Consider the following 22403-nt stretch of genomic DNA (forward strand, 5'->3'; position numbering starts at 1 on the left):
GAACCGTTGTGACGGCATCTAGCTTAACGACGGTATAGAAAAGATTTTAAATAAATAAAATAATAAAAAAAGAAATAAGGACAGAATAAAAGTGGTCCAGAGAAAGGCAACCAAAATGGTGTGGGGTCTGCATGGAAAACTATATGAGATGAGATTGGAGGACCTTAATATGTATGCCCTGGAGGAGAGAAGAAACAGGGTGGTTATGATACAGATCTCCAAATACTTGAAAAAATGAATGATGTGTAAAAATGAAATCTTTTCCGATGGAAAGGAAGCTACAAAACTAGAGGCCACAATATGAAAATCCAAGGGGGAAGACTCTAAAACAATATCAGAAAACATTTCTTCATGGTGAGGGTGGTGGACGCATAGCAAACCCTCCAGGAAGAGGTGGTGAAGTCAAGAACAGAAATGGAATTGAAAAGGGCATGGGTCAAACACAGAAGATCCCTGCTGGCTAGCGAATGGAAATGAAGAAATGGGGTTACTTTACTATTACACCTAAAATTCACATTTCTACCTTAGGGGTAGCCTGTACAGAACGGCAGTTGCTACTACCCTTAACAGAAGGCTTGGGGGTAACCTGGTCAGAGCAGCAATTTCTAGTACCTTAACAGAAGGCTTGGGGGTAGCTTGCATGGAGCAGCAGTTGCTACTACCCATAAAGTAATTATATATATATATATATATTTGCTGTCATTCACTATGTTAGTACCTTTAGGAATAGATTTCCATGGTTCTTAGATCCCAGCCCAGGGCATCCCTCACTGACAATTGCAGCAAATTTGCAAAACAATGGATACCCTGAAAGCCCCCATCTTCTATGACCATAACCATATTTGCACCATTGTGTGTTATAAAGAAATCTGCCTGATGAATCCTGCCTCTCCAGTTTAGCTGCCAATCCTCCAGCATCTTTTTTTATGGCTGATAGAATACTGCATGAGCAATGGCAGCTATCCATCAACTGGCTGTGCAGCAAAGCCCACCTGCACCCTGATGCTCCACCCCCATTAGAGCTGCTGCCTACTCCTTTCTCAGCCAGGTCCCTCCAGTGTGCCATCAGGGAGAGTAAACGTGTAGTGTTTATGATGGTCCAGATACCACAGGTGAAATGCACCCTATTCTCTGCCTTAGCCAGCTGCCCCTGTATGTGACTATTGCACAGGTTGTACTGGGTTTTGTTTTGTTTTTTGTTTTTAAAAAAATTATTAATCGCTTAACACAATTGGCCTAAGCGATGTACATAATTACATACACAACATTACAATAAACATTTAACAAAAACTAAAACTCAACAAAAATTTAAATTTAAATTAACATCAAATCAACAGTGGGTGGGGATGATCATATTAAATGAAGGCCTGGTGACTAATACATGCAGCAGATGCTCAAAACACATGTTCTCCACTACCTGCAGAGGCTGGTCATTAGGGATGTGCAGGGAAAACACTTTCATTTTCAGTTTGTTTTTGGGAGTTTTTTTCCAACAAAAACAAGGCTTCGCAAGGCTGCCCACCCGCCTACCCAGAAAAATGCAGGGGCAAGGATCCCCCCCAACCCTCATTTATCTGGACTGATGTTGATCTGCCAGCAAGGCCTAGGCCCAGGCCCGAAACCGGGATCTGGCCCAGAGGCCTGGGTCCCAATGTCTGGGCCTTAGCCTAGGCCAGAGCCCAGACCCAGGCCTGATGCCATGACCCGACGCAGAAGACGGATCCCAAAGCCTGGGCCTTGGCCTAGGCCAGAACCTGGACCCAAGCCCATCTACGCAACCTGACCCAGAGGACAGGTACCGACACTGGGGGCTAGGCCTGAACTCAGGCTCAATGCAGCGACCCAACTCAGAGGAAGGTCCCAATGCCTGGGAATCAACTGAGGCTGGATTCCAATGGCAGGGCCTCAGCCCAACATCATGACCCGACCTGGAGGCCGGGTCCCAACATCATGACCCGACCTGGAGGCCCAACATCATGACCCGACCTGGAGGCCGGGTCCCAACATCTGGGCGTTGGCCTAGGCCGGAGCCCGGACCCATCGCCGCAACCTGATCTGGATGCTGAATCACGATGCCTAGGCTCAGGTTCAGGCCCAGACCCAGGCCCGAACCAACAACCCGACCTGGAAGCAGGTCCCAACACTTGGGCCTTGGCCTAGGCCCGAATCTGGAGCAGGCTGATGCCGTGACCTGGCCCTAGGCCCAGAGTAAGTTCCTGCTGCAAACCGATCTGGAGGCTGGATCCCAATGCCTGGACCTCGGGCCTAGGCCGGAGCCTCACCTAGGCCCAACGCTGCGACATGACACAGAGGTTCAGTCCCTATGACTGGGCCTAGTCTGGAGCTCGGACCTAGGCCTGAAGCTGAGTCTTGATGCCAGGGCCTTGGCCCGGACCCAGGCTCGACATCATGACCTGACACAGAGGCCAGATCCTGACACCTGGGCCTTGGCCTAGGCTAGAGCTCAGAGCCTAGACCTAGGCTTAACCTACAACCTGACCCGGAGGCCAGGTCCCAATGATGGGGCCTCGGCCTATGGTCAGGTTGAGGCCTAGGCCAGAAGCCCAGGCCAGGAGCCCTGGCCTCGCAGCTTTTCGCTCATCATTTTCTTCTTTCTTCGGACACCATACACTGGAATTGTGCTGGAGTTACTTAACTCCAGCGCATTTACACCCCGCTGGTGGTGCCAATGTCAATGTAAGGCAATTGCCGTATATCCAAATGGTGTCTTCTAAGGGGGTAAATGCGCTGGAGTTAATTCATTTTAAACAAATGTAATGAATAAGGTTCATTTCATTCGGGGGGGCCCTGATTTGTTTCGGGACCACCCAAATGAAACAAATTGCCCTTATTTGTCACGTTTTTGAAATTCATTTGAAATGAATGCCCATCCCTACTGGTCATCAAAGGCATTAATTTCCATGATGCTTCTTATTACTACTTTAGATGCTGCCTGCCTCTTGTTCTGGAATATTGCTATGGAACACAATACCATCTCCTCCATGGTGGGTTGCTGCTGTGGACTCATGGCAGGGGGCTGTTGGCCTGACACCTGGCTGCTGGAAGGTGCCATAAGATCCACGAAGAGAAAATTCTTACTTTTTTCATCCCCTTTCCTCTGGATTTTATTTTGACTGACCAGAAGAGGTCCCCAGACTAGTACTGCCACCCTCCTCTTATACCATTCCTAGTGGGTGTTGATTCTGCAAGTGATGCTGCATACCAGCATTTGTCTGATGCTCCACCTGCTTTCCTCAATATTCTTAACTGTAGTGAATTCACTGAGCAAAACACAGGTCCTCTCTCATTTTAAAGTGTCTCTAAATCAGGGATGTATTTCACAATTTCTTCTCTACATCCTTTGTGACTGATGCTGCCACTGGATTTGAGGTTGAAGATGGAACCTGAGGAAACGTAGAAGAGGCATCACTCACACTCTCTACCTGCACAGCCTTCTTTTCCTCACTACCATCAGTATTAGCTATCTTCCTCTTCACTGCACTGGAGGCTAAAATGCTGTCACTCCCCTTACCTCCAAGGGCTTCCAGCATAGTGTCCCATTCCGTGCTGCATCAAAGGGCCATGTATAGAGCTTCACTTATAGGCCCTGCACCCGGGACTTCATTGAGTGCTGGCTGATGACTCCCACCAAACAGGCTGGCCACAGTCCTCCGCTGAACTGTCCAGGACCAATGACGATCACTTTACTCTTCATACAGAATATAACTATTATCTTCCCAGCTCAGATCTTATCCACCTAGTCTCTCCGACCCGGTCGGATTCTACAACAAACAGCATACCACCGCAGGGTAAGGCCCTACCCCTCCCCCCCCCCCCCCGAGCCGGACAGCAAGGCCCACCTGCTAGCTTGTATCTATTGTACTGTACCATCAGTGCTTAGCCCTGTATCTCGCACTGATTTCATACTTGTACTATATCCACCTGCATTCTGTATTATATTATATTCTGTATGATTTGCTGTATTTTATCTGCACTCCAACTGCATTCTGTTTTATACCTGCACTCTGCACATGTATTGTATCCACCTGATAACCTCCCACTACAGCATTCTTCTCAGTACCCACCCCAATCCCAGAGAAAACAAAGCATCCTACCCCCCACCATCCACCCCCCTTGACCATCTCACTCTCAACCCACCCCCCCCCCCCGCACCACAAACTACGTTACATAAGAGCCAGAGCTCAGACTCTTCAAACCCAAGAGCCAAAGCACCTCTGCCCTTCATTCCAGTCGATATAACTCCCTGCCTCCATCCCCCTCTCACTTTAGACCTCTCCCCCTCTTACTGGCAAGTCTCCCTCCTCAGAGATGTGCCGTCTCACCATCCCTATCCTCCCACACACCAGCCGACCCAAAACAAATACCACCAGCCATTGCCCAATTATCACCCAAAGATCACTAATACCCATCATGATTACGCCCCTCACACAATTCTTAGGCCTAGCCTCACTAGTCATATCCCTCGTCAACGCCCAATCTATCTGCAAAAAAGCTCCAATTCTTCATGACCTACTTACTGATGCCAGCCCCGACATATGTGCCATTACTGAAACATGGCTAAAAGATTCTGACCACGTCTTCATCAACCAACTCCCCTCTCAGACCTATGATATCTTCTCTATCCCCCGCCTCAAAAAAAAAGGGGGAGGATTACTCCTCGCCGCTAAAAAGCACCTCAAACTCAAACTCCACCCTTCTAAACCACCCCACAAACTGGAAATTGGCCTCTTTAAATCTAAGACTATGCAGATCTGCCTTATCTACGCCCCCCCAGGCCTACTTGAACACGACACATCCCCCCTCATAGAATATATAACAAACAACATCAAACTTGACTCTGCAGCAATCATTCTCGGAGATTTCAACCTCCATGCAGACAACAACCCTATCACACCTGCCTGTGAAACACTAATGATCACCCTCCAAGCATCAGGCTTCAAGCAACTCATCACCTCTCCCACACATAAGGCTGGTCACACACTGGACCTCCTCTTTGTCAACAAGCACATCACCTCACACAGCACCCCTACCTCCACTCCCATCCCCTGGTCTGATCATTTCATCATTAACGCCCACCTCCACAACAATGCCCCCTCCTCATCCTATCACTCTCGAGATAAAACTCAGGCCACCAGCAAGACTATTGCCTTCCGCAAGCACTGCTCATCGGAAGACATCTCCCGTGCCTTTGAGAAAGCAAACAAATCCCTGGACCTCTCCAACCCGAACACAGCTTTGCAATCTTGGAATAACATCAATGCCAAGATAGCGGAGGAAGCCTGCCCCATGATACACAAAAAAATACCCTTAGCCAACACAGACAAAAAACCATGGTACACCAAAGAACTCAAAACGATCAAACAGGACCTTAGAGCCAAAGAACGCACCTGGCGTAAAAACCCCACTCCCACACACAAGTCAGCATATAAACATTCATTACACCACTACCATCAAGCCACTAACCAAGCCAAAAAAGACTTCTACGCAGCCAAAATCCACAATTATCAATTCGATGCAAATGCCCTTTTCACGTTTGTTGCTAATCTCACTGCCCCCCCACGCCCCTTCTCCCCAGAACAAAACGCCAAAGAGAAATGCACAGAAATTGCTAATTTCTTCAAGAATAAAATTGACAACATTCTACTTCGCTTCACCACCAAGCCCCCCACCACTTTCCACCTACCTACCAAAACATCCAGAACCAATCTGCAAACGTTCGAACAAACATCTACCCTTGAAATTGAAACCATTCTAAAAAGAATGAAACCTGCTTCCCATTCTGCTGACACCATCCCCTCTAAGACCCTCCTATTTTCTCCCACATCCATATCCAGACTCCTATCTGACTTGATCAACTGCTCTCTTACATATGGCAAGGTCCCAGACCCACTCAAACTTGCAATAGTCAAGCCCCTCCTAAAAAAGCCCACCTCAGACCCCAAAGACCCCTCTAACTACCGGCCTATATCCAACCTCCCTTTTGTATCTAAAATACTTGAAAAGGTTGTCAATACCCAGCTCTCTGACTACCTCGAAAACCACAACATTCTGCACCCCGCACAATTCGGCTTCCGTAAAGGTCGCAATACGGAAAACCTCCTTCTGGCAGTCACCAACACCATACATATAGGCATGGACCAAGGAACCTCATTCTTACTCGCTATACTAGATATCTCTGCTGCTTTCGACACTGTCAACCACCAAATACTCCTATCCCGGCTATCAGAAATCGGCATCTCTGGCACTGTACTATCATGGTTTACCTCATATCTCACCCATAGAGAATACCTGGTCAACATTGACAACTCTGAGTCCCCACGCATACCCCTCCTCCAGGGTGTCCCCCAAGGATCCTCCTTATCCTCCACCCTCTTTAACATATATCTTCTTCCCCTCTGCTATCTACTTTCTAACCTCGGTCTCAATTTCTTCATGTATGCGGATGATGTACAGATCCTCATCCCCATGCAAAAAACCCTACAAGAAACTCTAAACTTCTGGGAATCCTGTCTTGCCTCCATTAACTCTCTCTTAGACAGCCTCCAACTCGCTCTTAACACAGCAAAAACTGAAATCATCCTCATTTCCAACAAACTCGAGGTTACCTCACAGGCCTCTACTAAAACTACCCCCACAACCCTCCCCATCCTGCCATCTGTAAGAGACCTAGGTGTTGTATTAGACAAACACCTTAATTTTCATCCACACATCAAATCCCTTCTAAAAACCGGCTTCTATAAACTCCACATCCTCAAAAAGCTCAAACCCCTCCTCCACCTTCAAGACTTTCGCCTTGTATTGCAGTCCACAATCCTATCAAAATTAGACTACTGCAATTCACTTCTCCTAGGCCTGCCCTACGCCACAATTAAACCACTACAAATCTTGCAGAACTCCATGGCACGAATCATCACAGACACTCGTAAGAGAGAACACATCACACCCATTTTAAAAGAACTGCATTGGCTCCCCATCCCTTTCCGTATAAAATACAAAACCCTTACAATACTCCATAACGTGCTTCACAAAAATGACCACGAATGGCTCAAGGAAACACCACGTTTCCGTACATCCAATCGTCCATCCAGAGCCTCCACGGCGGGCACTTTACACATCCCACCCCTCAAAATAGCACACCACTCAACTACCAGAGAGAGAGCCTTTACCATAGCCGGCCCCTCCCTCTGGAATTCTCTTCCCACGTATCTCCGCCTTGAACCTTCCTTACCCAACTTCAAAAAAGGCATCAAAACCTGGCTTTTCTTACAAGCATACCCTGACTCCAATCAGACCTAAACCCCCTCCACTGCCACTTCCAATTCCCTTACCCCTTCTAATCCGTTGATGCATCCTAGGGAATTGCTGATTTTGTAAATTTGTTAATTTTTATTCTCAGTTTTTTAACACAGTTCCTATCAATTTCTCTCTCCCCTAGCACTTCACTACCTTTCTCCTTCCCGCAACTTCTGCGCTTACTGTCACCTGACCCCCATCCTCTCCTTTTTCCTTCACTGCTCCACCTCCCCCCTCCCTGTTATTTGTAATTTCCTCTTCCTCCTTTACAATGTTGATTGTGAACCGGCATGATATGTCCTATGAATGTCGGTATATTTTAAAAGCATTTAAATAAATAAATAAATAAAATAAATATATAAGAAAGTCCTTTGCAACCAGCTAGTACCTCAGCAACAGGTTCTCCTGTGCTAGTTGCTGGTGCTACATTGCTACTATTTGTGCTTTGATCAGCTTTGCCCTGCCTTACCTTGCTGTGCTCCTGCCTTCATCCAGCCTTGCTGTGTTCCTACCTTGCCATTCTCCCACCCTTCTTTGCCTTGCTTTCTAGTCAGCCTTTCCTTGAGCAGTTCTTCTGTTGCTGACCTGGACTGTCTTCTGACCTTTCATTAGCACTGCCTGCCTTGACCACTACCTGGACATTGACTTTCCTAGTTCTCTTCAAGCCCTTTCCCTTGCCTGTTCTTGATACTGTCTGAACTCTGCCAGTCCTGACCTTAGCCTACCTTGGCCCTGTCTGAGTCATTGTTCCTTGCACCTCACCAGAGAAGTCCTGACAGCTGCCAGAACTGATGGGCTTAACCCAAGGGGGAAGAAAGGTGACAACTGACACACCTTGCCTTGTCACCTGCTAGGGCCTGGTCTGGGTTCACATGCCCCAGGCTGTGCCAACCTAGCAGTAATCCAAGAGTTCACATTCCCCAGAGTGTGGCAGATGTTACTGACTAATCCTCACAAATGTTCTTCAACTAGTAGCTCTTCAAGTTCTGAGTCACTGAATCCCAGACAAGATTCTTCCTTAGAATCAGTTGGATAAAATACTGCCTTCATTACTTTAGAAGCAGTAAACATAGAGGACTACATTCGAGCAGCTAGTTCTGAGTTTTGCATATCTGTTGCTCCTATCTTGCTAATGTCAACCTTGGATTGCTTTCCTATCTTTTCCCTCTCCTTCAAATCAAGAGGGAGAAGGACAGGCTGCGGTGGCATATGCTGTCCAAATTTCAATTGCTTCTGCCTTGAGCTGCCAGTGCTTTTCACTCCTGTCATTCTACAGCTTAAAAAGTCTCTTTTCAATTTGGGGGCAGGACTAGTTCCTTTTTTTTATGACTGCTAGAGGAACGGGCTGCATCTACACTAATTCTGCCCCTGTCAAGACTGTCATTCCCTCCTCTCCCTTTTCCTGGCATAATTGAATTTGTTGAAGTGCACTGCCTACTGGGGTTTCAATATTATTAATGAATGTATTTATTGATTCTATAACTATACCTTCACTTACAGTACTACTCGCTGTAAGGAGAGCAGCCTGTCTCTCTCTCTCTCTCACACACACACACACATACATACATACATACATATATACAGTTTATGTGTTCTGTACTGTGTGCTCTCAATGCTGACTGAATCCACTCAGAAAAAATCCTGCTAATTAATCAGAACCAGAAAGACTGGCAGCCTGGTAAGTATCTTCTGTCTGTCAGTGTGCTATACTTACCTCACTGTCCAGAAACAAAATAAATTACTAGCACTGCTACAATCTCCATATTATCTCCTACCCTGACCCCTCCCTCTGGGAAGAGAAAAATCAAAATCAGCAGCATTGTACTGCCTATGTCTTTCTGGTACAGTGAGAGAGACCAATGCAGCAGAGAAAAGATCAGTGCCAAATCCAAAGATTTCTAAGCTTTTTTGAAATCTCTTGTGAGAGCTTCATATATTTCTCTGCCAACAGCTAGAGAGGAAATACAGACTTGCACATGCTCAGACATTACAACCACTTGACCCTGATAGGAGCTATAGGATATTTAAAAAGATGCTGCACTGTGATTTCCCTTCTTTGTATTTCCTTGCCAACTTGTTCTGCCTCAGCTCTAAGGCTGTGAGGTCACACGGGCAAGAGCCGGTTGCTATAGTTACCAGTTGTTGATTTGCTCAGCAGTATACATCCATAGACTTTAATGGGTCATAGACTTGAATAGGAAACAAATAAATGAGACAAATATTTTTTTTGTTTCATTCGTTGGCCCCTCCATTCATTTGGGGGTCCTGAAATAAAACAAATATGGACTCATTCATTAGGTTGTATCCATTCATTTCAAACAAATGTACATCCCTACTAATAAATGTTATTGCTTAGCTGCCAGCAGTAGCTTTGCAACAGGTGCATGCCCATTTGCTCTCACCCAGGAATCCAAATATAGTCTGACCTAAAAGAGAGGATAATTTTCTTTCATTTAACAACAAATCTCTCTCAGAGCTGAATACTGTGTAACTACATATGCATGTTTTTCTTTTTTGACTTTTGTTTTTGTATTTGTCTAGAATTGGTTTTGATTCTAGTGCCTGTGGTTTGTGTAGTGAGGTTTGAAACCACAGGAACCCCATAGAGCTAAACTCCCACTGTTGCCATCACGTCCTGTTTATGGAAAAGTACTTTCCTTTGTTTTCTCTCCATCCTAAAATTCTGGATTCAATTACACTGCTAAAATTAGGATGTATTATGAATTCAGAGGTTAACATTTACTGCTGCCTTTACCTTCTCCCTCCTAACTGGTTATATTTTCAATTCTCTGTGCTCGCAATATAGAGCAATCAAAGATCAACATACATGGGGATGGATTTTAAAACCTTGGACTGATATGCATTAAATGAATTTTGTTTACATTAAGTTTCAAATTCAAAGTACAGTTAAACACTTCAGGTAGCTGCAGTTAATAAAAGGTTGGCAGTCTACCAAGCTTTCTAGTGACATCCTGCTTCGTGAATTTTTGTCTTCAACTCTTTGTAAACAAAGTTTAGATTTTAGTTGCAGAATATATTTGAGCTTTTCTTGGCCATCATTCTCCACCAAAATAGACACATGACTTGCATTTCCTTGTAGAACATTGAAGAAAGTACATTCATTTTTTCTGTTTTTTCTTTAACAAAATGTTGATGACCTGTTAGCAATGAACACAAGAGAGAGTGGTAGCAACAGTCAGACATAGAAAGGCTGAAGGTGGGCAACTAGGCATACAGTGTCATTGACATTGTCTATGTTATTTCAAATGAATACACATCCTGCTAGAAACAGATTATGGCCTGATTTTCAAAAGCATTTACATACTTAAAACTGGATTTACATGTATAAATGCACTTTAATTGGTTTTTGAAAATTGCTATGATCTGTGCTATTGCATAGGTTTTTTCCCCACAATAAGTACCCTTAATGCAGGTAAATAGCTTTTGAACATTGCTACATAATATGCTACATTTACATGTGTAACTTCTTTGAAAATACACATTAGTGTGTATCTGTGACTGCAGGACCTCTGTTGGGTTAACAAGAAGCCATATATTGCTGCACGCATTGCATAAAAGAGTTAAATGAACCTTGAATCAGTTTGCACTTCCAGGAATTGTGAGCAACTGGAACTTCTTTCCAATAGTATAAAGGGAACAATTTTCAGTAGCTCTCATTGTTGCAAGATTCACATGCACTTTAGTACCTTATAGCAGATTTTTAAAGGGAAACTGTCCAGGTATACCTTGGAATACTGATAATTTTTTTATATCCAAATACGTAGACTAGAGCAATTCTAAATCATGCAGGAAACTGACTGGATTAAACATGTCACTGAATCCTCATGTAAAAATGTTCAGATCTCTGTACATGGATATAAAGAAGGACACACAATTTTATGGATATTTTTATTTCATATAGAATAAATGAGTGAGTTTTACCAATGAGCTTTAAATGCTATAAATCTCTTTAGAAAACACTGATAATAGATGTCTGGATTTTGCATGCACACTCATTGCCTTGCTTACTTCCTACTCAGAATGTTGTTAGTTTGACATTTAACAAACTGAACACAGAATATTAGTGAGGATATAGATTAGAATAAGCCAAACACTCTTGTGGCCCAACAAGAAATACTAATTTCCTCATCAATATGTGTACGTCTTGGAGAAAAACTAGATGGAGGGACAGAACATGTGAGAGAGTCAAAGATGGCAATCTTTTTTATTTTGATTAGATGAATAAAATGCCAAAGTATATAACTGCAAAAGGAAAACATTTAGAAATACACACCTATAATTCTGGAGGTTTTCTTTGTCAATTATATTATACTAGCAATCAAACTGCTTTCATTTAGTGCAAAACTTTTTTTTCTTTACAAAAACATATGGAGGTCAATATTCAAAAGCCATTTAGAAGAATAACTGAAATGTTGTCCATCTAAATGGCAAAAGAGGGCAGGACGGAGGTGTTTTCGGAAGGAGCTTAGTTAGGTCACGCCGCAGGGCTGTCCTAAAGGTAGCCAGATATACTTATCTGGCTAACTTTAAAATAGGCGGGTATATTCAGTGGTTCTGCTGCACTGCTGAATATCCCAGTTAAATTAGTTGGGTAGGTGTATCCAGCTAACATAACTAGTCGTGGAGCAGCTGAATATCAGGCCAGTCGAAATACCAAATTGGTATATCTCAAATACATCCTTAGACACCCCAGAATATGGAAAACTCACAAGTAACACAGAATGGTTTAATATGATTTGAACATATGGAAGGTAATTTTCAAAGTTTTTTTTTTTTACTTGGGTAAACCGTTTCTTCTGAAAATTGCTTGCTTCTGCCCTGCCAAGTGTCAGTGCAGGCTTCCATAGTGCATGCACTTTTAGCTGGGTTAAAAAAATGACATTCCCGGGGGTGAAAATTGTATGCATGCATAGGATTTTCAAAAGTTTTTCTTTGATAATTATTGCAATTACACATTGCAATAATGCCCACCATACTAAGCAACTATGCAGATTATTTGGAATTACCCCTTCCCGAAGGATTATTCATTTAGACTAATGTTCAGTCTTCCAAATACACACTCTTGCAACATTTTCACTTTACCATTTTCTACACCTTGGATTATTTCGGTGAATCTTGTTTGACTGATAAGAATAAGTCAACATATTTCTTTATCATTTATTTAACATTTGTTAACCACCTTCCTGGAAGCGGTGTACAATAAAAATCACATATCTAGCAATACAAATAAAAACATCACAATAAAAAAAAAAATTACAAAAAGCCAGAAAAATCACATCCACATTTCAACAGTTAAGTACAGTCCAAATTTTTAATTAGTTCCAATTCTACATTATTGTCACACAATAGAGTCACATTTTTTCTCTTCTTCCTTTTTAGGCATGTGATCATGCAATTTTGATGTGGAAAGATTTCTTGAAAACAGATTGCACCACCAGAAACTGGTTATGGTTTTATCTTCATACCTATCCCTGCACAACTTTTTATTTGTTTCTTTTATCCATACATATCTATGGACCAATTTATTGTCTTTCTCTCCAAACATACATGAGTTGAGTACTTTCTTCTTGTGCCATTCATGAATTAGTTATGGATTGTTGTTTCTTCCTCTTACCCATCCATGCTCCAACAGTAAATCTTTCCTTTGTCATCTCCAACTAAGAGCTTTGTGTGATTTCTTAGGGAAAAAAAAGGAAAAAGGAGAAATGGTTAAACAAGGAAGCATTAGTAATCAGAGTGGCGGTTACACTGGTCTCCTGTCTCAGGTCGTAGCATTGGGAATTGAACTGAGGAAAACTGATGCTCTTGAATCGCGCTACTAAGAACATATATTACATTAATCCCCCTGGTACAGAACAAACATTTGAAACATGGCGCCTGTCGAGACCTTTTAGAATTACAATAGAATGATTAATCATACAAAAGATAAGTTGGTTGATATTTATTTGCATCAAAAATTTATAAAAAAAAAAAAAAAAAAAGAAGGAACTTGTTCTGGGACCAACGATTATATGAAAAGCAATGAAGGTCTTGTAATGGTAGTGCTTAATACGATCGACCAATAGTATCTTATATATTATTCTCTATATTGTTCATAGGTCGTAGCATTCCATGTTGTGCCACATCAGTCTGTGCTTGTGACAGGTTACAATTCAGTATGCTGCAGAGGTGAAGCATTTGATCCAGGGAGGGAAGAAGGAGGGTCAACACTTTTGTGTGGGCTCAAGTCAACCATAAAGAGTAATATTAAGAGATCTTCTTAGAGGAGATATCTGTCCAGCCCTCAGGACAGGTGAGAGCTACTGATGCTGCTCAGGTGGACCATGTGGGAGGAGAGATTTATCTAAAAATAATTAAGCAGGAAAAGAAGGGGAGAAAAAGAAGCTCAATGATTTGAACTAGGATTAAATGAGACCTATTTCTGATGTGACTCCAATTACATCTGAATTCTATAGTTCATCTTATTAAAACTGCATCATCCCTTCTCTTATCTTTGATTCGTTTCACCATTCTAGCTTAGAGTAGCTCATAAGTAAGGTGTTAACTTGCCATTTAAGTCATGAAAGATTGCTGTCAAAAACTGAAGACTAGGCAAGTTACTTAGATAAGACATCTTTCCACCAGATTCTGCCATACGACATGAATCATGGCAAAGACCTTGGGTAGACCGATGGCTAATTTCAAAATCTGGAGCTGCAGGGCAGGAGGGACTGGGGAGTGCTCCTGCAGCTAGAAGACTCCCGATAGGGTAAGAACTGGGTTGGATAAGTGGGGAGAAATCAGAGCAATCCTGGAAGCCAGAGTGGGAATTCGATTTGAGTAGGTTTAGTGGATGAGAGGAGGAATCCGAATCCAGTCCATGTAATATTTTTTAGAAAAATGAATGAAATTTCATATGGTTTTCTTTCATTTTATTTTGAAAACAAAATGAAACAGAATAGGAAATGTTGACGTTTCCTATTTTGTTTCAAAATGACAGCACATCCCTAGCACCTGATCACTTTGTAAACTTCTAAAAAAAAACCCCATCAATTATAAATCTTACCAAGTCAGTTTTCAAAGGGATCTAGCTGGGTAGCTACTGAATTAGCCAGCTAGATCCCCTGGGGTGAAACTTGCACCTAGCATAGTGGCTAAAAATATGCATATATTTTTACAACTTGTGTAATTTTAGCTGGATTAAAAAAGAAGTGTTTCCATGGGATAGGATGTAGAAGGGGGAAGTGTTTAGGTTGGGGTAGTATAATAAGCCTGTAAAATATGTGAGTTACTCTGCCACTTTTTTCACCAGCACAAATTTCAGGTGCAAGGTATTTGGGCATTTTTGTACCCGCATAAATGTTTCTCTTTGCGACTGTAAGAAAGGGGCATGCTAGAGGCATTCTGGGGCAGGGCCAACATTTACGCAAATAAATTACTATTTTAATACCTGCCAAAATGACATGCATATATTTACTTCTGCTCAATATCTGGTGTTAAGTGCCTGCGTAGAGCGTCTGGGTGCAATGGGGGGACTTCAGACTGAAGAGGCAGGAGGGTGTTCATAAGCTTCAAATGGATTGCGAGAACTGGTACACTATCGCGTGCGATACCATCCTGGTATCGCACGCGATAAGGGACTGTTCACGTGCGAAAGGTCCCTTATCGTGTGCGAGCGGCATGGAAAATAAGGCCCTCAGGTCTGAGATCTACAATAATTCTATATTAATACACCATGCAGAGATCTGGTTTGTAGCAGGAGAAAATGACAATTAGAAGGATCAGAAAAAATATTTAGCTTGAAGATTATACTTAGTGACCTTTGTTTTCAGTTTTTATTTTATTTTTCTGGGAATTTCAATGTTATAAGAAAAAAAATTAGTGCAAAAATTATTTTTCCACTGATTATTTTTGGTTATAACATTGAAATTTCTAGAAAAATAAAATAAAACTGAAAATGACTCTCTCTAAGTACACTGAAGTGAAGATGTTTCTTGTTTTTCCCTTTGTTCCCCATGAGCAAAAGTGTTAAACATACATCCTGCAGGCCAATTTTGGCCTGCCATGCTCAAGCATCTGGACAAAGGAAACCTCCCCCTCACCAGTGCGGCTTTCACCCGGTACACTGACTAACATTGTCCTGCTGTTCCGCCACCACTGCTAAGATTAAAGGACCAGAGAACTCCTGCCTGCCTGCCAAGTGACAGAGAGAGAGAGAGAGAGAGAGAGACTGAGCATTAATGTTCAGCTCTCAATGTTGTTTCAGATGCCCCCGTGGAGGGAGGGGGTGGGGGGAGGAGTGATACGTGCCGAGAGGGGCAATGAGCAGCAGAGGCATCAGGATGATTGCAACCTTATTACAAAAATAAAAACTGCGGAGAAGGGTTCACCAGATAGAATACTGCATAAGACAGTAGCAGCAAACTGCTACAGGAGTGGGGGATATCTGTGCTTTAGATGTGTGTGTGTGTGTATGGTTTTCTATCTGCTAAACAGTCAGTTTGCCAGTTGTAATATGAAATTATGAACATCCCCTTTACCAGTGAATTCCTGCTTTGATAATTGTTTCTCCTCCACACTCCTGCCCAACCCCCATTGTTAATAAGTCTTGGCCCATCACTGACATGTGTTTGATGCCCCTACCCTAGAGGCTATCACTTAGATTATTCTTCTTTACAACCTGAGGGGCAACTGGGGTGTGGGGGTGGGGTGATTTCCTAACTGCCCACATTGGTTCACGGTCACGGTCTTTTCGCCAGTGTTTGAAGGAGGAGTTTCACTTTGAAAATTGCCACTGGTGCAAAGTCCACTCGGTCACGTGTGCCTGCTTTTTTGTGGGTAGACTTTTGCTTGAAAAGTACACAAATACAATCCACTGCACACTTTTCCTTCCCTCACTTCCACATGCCCGTGGGAATGCCTGTTATGGCACATACACTTTAGCCACATCCGAGTGCACAATTTTCAGATTGTCTTCGTGGTAAATGAGTGCTTCGTGAGCTTCCTCACTGACTGTTAAATTGCTGCCCTGTTCTTCCTCCCTCGCGGTGCTCAGACCAGGCCACAAGATCTGAAACCAGTTTCTAAACTTGGGCTGCCCACTTCATTTCGCTGTGGCTTGACTTTTCTGGACTGGCTGGTAGCGGGCATGTCCTCCGTTGCCAGGGGAAGTATGCCAAAGCTATATTCAGACAGCAATTTCTTGCAAGTTGAGTTTAAATGAGAAGGAGCAGGACTCTGGGCTGGAAGATCTGGTGTAGTTTCTAACACCTGTTGTGCCTGGCATAGTCCAGCTGCTGCCGATTTGACTGCCAATTGGTTTATTTTATTTATATTACAAACTGGGTAACTGAGCTCTGCACAAGTACAATTAGTCCTTCCACAGTAAAGTAAGATAGCTAACATGGGAGAACACATGCAGCCATTCAGAGGGTCCTGGCAAGAAGTATTCAGCAGGAACTGATGGCGCTCTGATAACAGAGCCTGCCACTGTGCAGAAGATCCAAGTTTGTTTTCAAACTTCCGCAGTCTTCTTTTTCCTGAGTCTGGTGTGGGCTGACAGAGGAGAAGTAATTTCCGCAGCCGCTGGGAGAAGAGGGAATATTCCACACCGTACTTATGGTGCCACCTGCTGATTGACTCAATGCAGCATTTGATATAAGGGAGGTCTCTGTAAATTTGCTCTTGGCCAGGCAGTCTTTATGGTCAAGGGGTTCTTAAGGAGAAAACTGACAGGTAGAAAAGGAACATGACCGAATGAGATTAAGGGAGCTCAGATCTGACTCCCTTCGCCTTTAGCTCCTGGCCCTGACCCCTGATCCCTTTAACTCCTTGTTGATCCATGCCCCGTTTCTCAAGCAAAGGGATGAAGCCTGGAGGGCCTGACTATGAAGACTGAATTAACAGGAGAGGAAAAAAAATCACAAAACAGGAAGCCTCGGTGCTTTGTAACTATGAATGTATATTTGTGTGGGATGGAAATATTAAAAAAAAAAAAAAAAATCAACAAAAGTTCTCAGTCAGCCTCTCTAAATTCAGACTTGACCTTTGGGAATCAGTATGTCTTTTATTTATTTATCTTGGTTACTTTTGCTTAGTCTGAGATTGTTGATTTTTTTTTTCTTCAGTTCTATGGATGTTTTTTTGGAAGAGTTTGGAATTGTATTTGTTTCTAAACCTCTGACTGACAACGGTGTAGCTACAGAGAGCTGACATTTTGCCAGGCAAATGAAAAAAAAAAAATTACTATGTCCTGAAAAGAAAATGCTTACTTTTTCCCATTAGATAGGACACTTGATAGTTTTAGTGGGTGACCACAGTTGTAGAATTACAATCATTGTGCTTCAAGGGCCGGATGTGCTAAAGGCTATTTCCCCTCCTGCTTTTTTTTTTTGCATCTATGGGAAAAACGTGTGGTACATCTTGTCCTAAGTTTTTCTCCAGCAAGCTGAATTGCTTTAAAAAAGCATTAGGGATGCCAGATGTGGCTACTTTCATAGGCATAAGCTAGGCAAAAGAAAAAAAAAATGTGCAGAGCTCCTGTGCTGTACAGAAGTCAGACTTGCATGCCGGTACCTGGATAGAGCCAGCGCGGTGACCGCCCCAGTCTTTTTCTTCTGCTTCCCAGACAGAGCTTCGCTCACATTCAGCTCTCGACAGGGAACAAGATGTTGTTCTCGCTTGTTACCTGTTGTGGTTTTAAAAAAAAAATAATAATAATAATAATTTAGAGACTGCTTTTTATTTATGGTCAGCAACTTGTTAAATTGAGAAAAATATATTTAATCTTGGCCTGTGCTGTTGCAAAAGGGGGTCCCAATTGAATTTGGGCACTATGATAGTTACATGTGCTGACGTGCTGCTGTAGCCATTGTGCTACTAAATTGGATTTGTGTATTATTGCTTTCTAAATTACATGCCTAGTTCAGCAAAATTGTTCATCAGTGTGTACTGGCTGTATGCTTAATAAGATGCCCCGCAATACCTTGCCACCAGGAAATAATGCAGCGCAGTAATTGCTAGTAAAAACAAATTACATAAACCCAGGTATTATCAACTTATCTAAATCCTCTCTCATAACAGAACCAATAATTTAATGCTGGGCAACCCTCCCATTCCCCCCACCATACACACAAAACTAACTCAATAATTACCACCTTTTTTTAATGACTTCATTTTTGGATTAATTTTATACACTTAGATGTGCAGAATTAGATGTGGGAATATTTTAATGATTTTAAAGTGATTTCCATACTTTCAGGATGGTGAGGATTAAGTCGTGGAATCATTCTATTTATAATTAGCAGTTTTGTGCGTGTTCTGTATGCCCTCATTCAGAGCAAAAGCTTTCACATATCTTAAACCTTCACACAAAATGACTAAATCTGAGCACATGAGCGACATAGCATTCGGAGTAGAAAATGAATGTTAACTGCATTAATTTCATGGCAAGGACAATGCTGTTCACCACTGGAAAAAAAAAGTAAATTAAAATGTGCATTAAATCTGCCCGCCTTATGCCATGGACTGGAGTACAGTGCCATTGGTTATTAAAGGGGTCTTTAAAGTAGAGTAATTAACCATTTTTACCAATATACATTCATGCAAATTGGGCTCCTACTGTACTGCTTCTCATCTGAATACCATGCAGGAATCACACTGATAACTACTAGCCAGTCAGCACTTCTGAAGTGTGACCTTAACATATCAGATTTAAAAAAATGGGAATTGTGCTCCATAAAAATGAGTACACTGCTTACATCTGAAAAATAATACCTACCCCTAAATATAAAAAATAAACGGGGAGACTATCAAAAGGGGTAGAGCTTGGCAGCTAGATCAGAGTTGTTTTTTTTTTAAATTTACTCACACCAGTCAGTGAAATATAGCAGTCTATGTACATGATTGAGCCACTCAAAAAAAAAAAGAGCATTTCAAATGGTGTCATTTAGTTGGGGGAGTTAACGAAGCACACATGTCTGATTTTGAAAATTTGTGCACAAAGCTTATCAGTCTATATTTACACAATCCTTCATGGTGATGTAAATGTACACAGCTACTTTTTGGGCATAAAACACCCCTCCCTTTCACCTTCTGTCCCCCGTCCCCCCCATCACCCTGGATCTATGAGCAGTTTCTTTCTCACCCCCAAGTACCAATCTGAACCCCGATCTTCCTTCCTGAACTCCGATGTGAACCCCAGTCCTCCTCCGAACCCTAAAGCCAACCTCAAATCCTGATTACTGCCCTGATCCCCCCTCAGTCCTGTTTTTAAACCCAGTATGTACCATGATTGCTATCCCGATGACCCCCCTGCAGAACATCCTCCTGGGCAAGTTAGGAAAGAAAGTAGCTGGATGGAAGGCAGCTTGCTCACGGATGCTTGGGATCAATGGGATTGAAATAGTGATCCGGGGAGGGAGAGGGGGGTTTGTCTGGATGGTAGGGAGAATACTCTGCTTATCTCTTCTTGCCAGCTAGAGTTGGGAGAAGATTTATGGGTGGGGTAGAACAAGGGGTAAATGGGTGGTGGGAGGAATTGTGTGTGTGTGTGTGTGTGTGTGTGCAGGGAGTCCAGGTGGGAGAGGTCTGCTCTGGGAATTCTTGTTGGGAAGGATGACTGAGGTAATGCTTGGGGTGGGGATGGTGGGTGGGTCAGGATGGGAGGGAGGGAGGGAGGGAGGAAGCTTTGTTGAGGGGAATCCTCAAGATAGCAATCTGAGTTCATGGTTTGGATCAAGGGTTAAAATTGGTGGGAGCACAACAGTGACTGGAATTCGGGTTTCTCATAGGGGGGAGATTGGGGTTCAGGTGGGGGGGGGGGAGAATACTCTATTTGCAAAGGATTTACCCTCATAACTAAGGAGCTGCACAGCTAGATCCACTTAGGGTGGTTATTTTCAAACACAAGTTCTGCAGGTAGTTTGCATTTGGAAATCCACCAAAAGCAACATGGATATAGGTATGTGCATACTTTAGGCTTTTTTTTTTTTAATTTTCCTTAAAATATATTATGACAAACATGAAAGAAGACCTATGAACAAAAGCAAAAAAAAAAAAAGTTATAAAGCCAATGAACAGGCAATTTGATATTTTATGTGATCAATATAACACTTTCATATTTTTGCACACCACTTTGGACAGTCCTTTTTGGGCTGGGAAGGCACTGAAGAAATGGTTTGAATAAATAAAGGCTCTCTGTGCTGCATGGACTTGTCATCAGAGGAGGGAAAAAAACAACTATTTTTGGTCTTGTATGCAGGGCTAACCCTAGGGGGTGTAGGACCAAGGTGATTAAGCCTGAGTGCCCCCCCCCCTCCACCACCGATGATTGAATAGTGGGAGTATAGTGGTGGGGGGAGGAGAGATAGGGTCATCATACCTCCTGGTCATGTGCTGAAATCTCCAGCGCAGTTGCTGCTGGAGTTCCTGGTTTGCTGATGCTTCTGAATGATGTAGGATGGGGCCATGATGGCAGCACAGAGCTCTGGGGGCAGTCACCATGATTCCCTCCCTCTTCTCCTTTTTTTACCCCCTCCACCCCCTTCCCACCCCCCCACCTACCAAGGACAGCCCTGCTTGTGGGTATATCTCAGGTATCAAACCTGAGAGTGCATGGAAGAGAAGGAGATGATGGGGAGGTGGTAGATGGGCTCCTGGACCAAGTTAAAGGAAGTTCAAGCTGGTGATGAGTTTAGTGGTTGCAGATCTCCAGATCTGTCAAAAGATGAGATGAAGGATACCTACAACCCTACGTACAGCAATGTATGCCAGCTTCTCTCTCCCAAGCTCCTCTTACCTTAGATGGTGCTCTACCCATCCACTGGACACAAACAACCAAGTAAAACTACAGGTCCCAGCATTTGTACCATTTCATGCATACCTCCACTGTCCCATCACACATCACTGCAAGCACATGCAGATCAATATGTAGATATATAGAGAATCTGCACTATTTGCAGACATGTTAATATTCATCTCTAAACCAGGCCAAGAGTCTAAGGGGAGCAACTGCATGAATCAGTGTCGATCCAGGAATATCCTCAGACACATCTGATTTTTTAATCTCCCTCATTCTACTGGGCTTCAGATTTGATCTGAACAGATCCACCACCCCCCAATCAGGACCAGAATATATAAGAAAACAAAATTATTATGGATAGGTTGAGGAACTTGATTTTAGAACATTATTTATTTATTTATTTTATTTAGAGCTTTTTTTATACCGACTTTCTTGATACAAATCAAATCAACTCGGTTTACAGAGACCAAAGATCTTAACAATGACAATAGACATGAAACCATAACTAGATGAAGAAAAAAGTTACAATAAAACAAGGGATTACAACTGGGAATTGAAAAGGAAGAGGGGATAATAAATACTAAATACAGATAAGTATGTGGGGAGGCTTGAATGGCAAATAATTATTTGGTTTATAAAGATATCAATGTCTGACATGCTGAGGCTGCATAGTTTCATTGCAGCTGTAACATGGATAGAGTGATGTTTCAGTCCTAGCGTCTCTCCCTCCTCCCTTGATGGCACCCCCACCTCACCCTCCCCTTTGTAATAATCTTCCACATCGGCTCTGTATAATCTTACAATTCCCTGGAAGACAATGAAAAAAATATTTCTGCTTTGGGCCCCCTGCTGGCCTAAAGTCATTTCTAAAGCCTCCGCACTCACACTGTGACAAAAGACACCAACCCCAAACAAAGCCTGGAGACAAATGATGCTGCTCTTGTGCTTGGCACTTCGACAAGGCAAAAAGCTCAGACTTCTGAAAGGCTGCCAAGGATCTTCACTAAGACCAGCAAAAAATGAACAGCCGGTTTCCCCTGTCATATTGCACTTTGTGCCTGAGCTACAATACATGGGATATTCCTTTTCAGTATTAATGTCTGCTAATTACCTCAGTATGTAAATTTGCTTACACGTAGACTTGTTTTACTTTTTTTTTTTCTTTAGCTAGACTACTGAAGATTTGGGTGCTGTACCAATATAGCATTGTTGAAGTAAAAGTCACTTTGCAATAATGAGACCCATGGGTCTTCCTTTTGACTGATGGATTCTATCAGCTTTGTGTTCT

General features: G+C 42.7%; 1 protein-coding gene across 2 annotated transcripts in view; it reads right to left on the reverse strand.

The window, feature by feature from the left end:
* Positions 1-12632: 12632 nt before the first annotated feature.
* WDFY4 (WDFY family member 4) overlaps positions 12633-22403 on the reverse strand; it is a 746928-nt gene continuing 737157 nt past the window's right edge. For both annotated transcript variants that reach the window (XM_029609624.1, XM_029609625.1), the window contains 2 exons: positions 17890-18001; positions 12633-13012 (listed from right to left, as the gene is read on the reverse strand). In XM_029609624.1, coding sequence (XP_029465484.1) covers positions 12946-13012; positions 17890-18001 — 179 coding nt within the window. In that variant the 3' untranslated portion in view covers positions 12633-12945. The remainder of the gene's footprint in view (positions 13013-17889; positions 18002-22403) is intronic.

Source organism: Rhinatrema bivittatum, chromosome 7 (genome assembly GCF_901001135.1).
Source record: "Rhinatrema bivittatum chromosome 7, aRhiBiv1.1, whole genome shotgun sequence".
NCBI lineage: Eukaryota > Metazoa > Chordata > Amphibia > Gymnophiona > Rhinatrematidae > Rhinatrema > Rhinatrema bivittatum.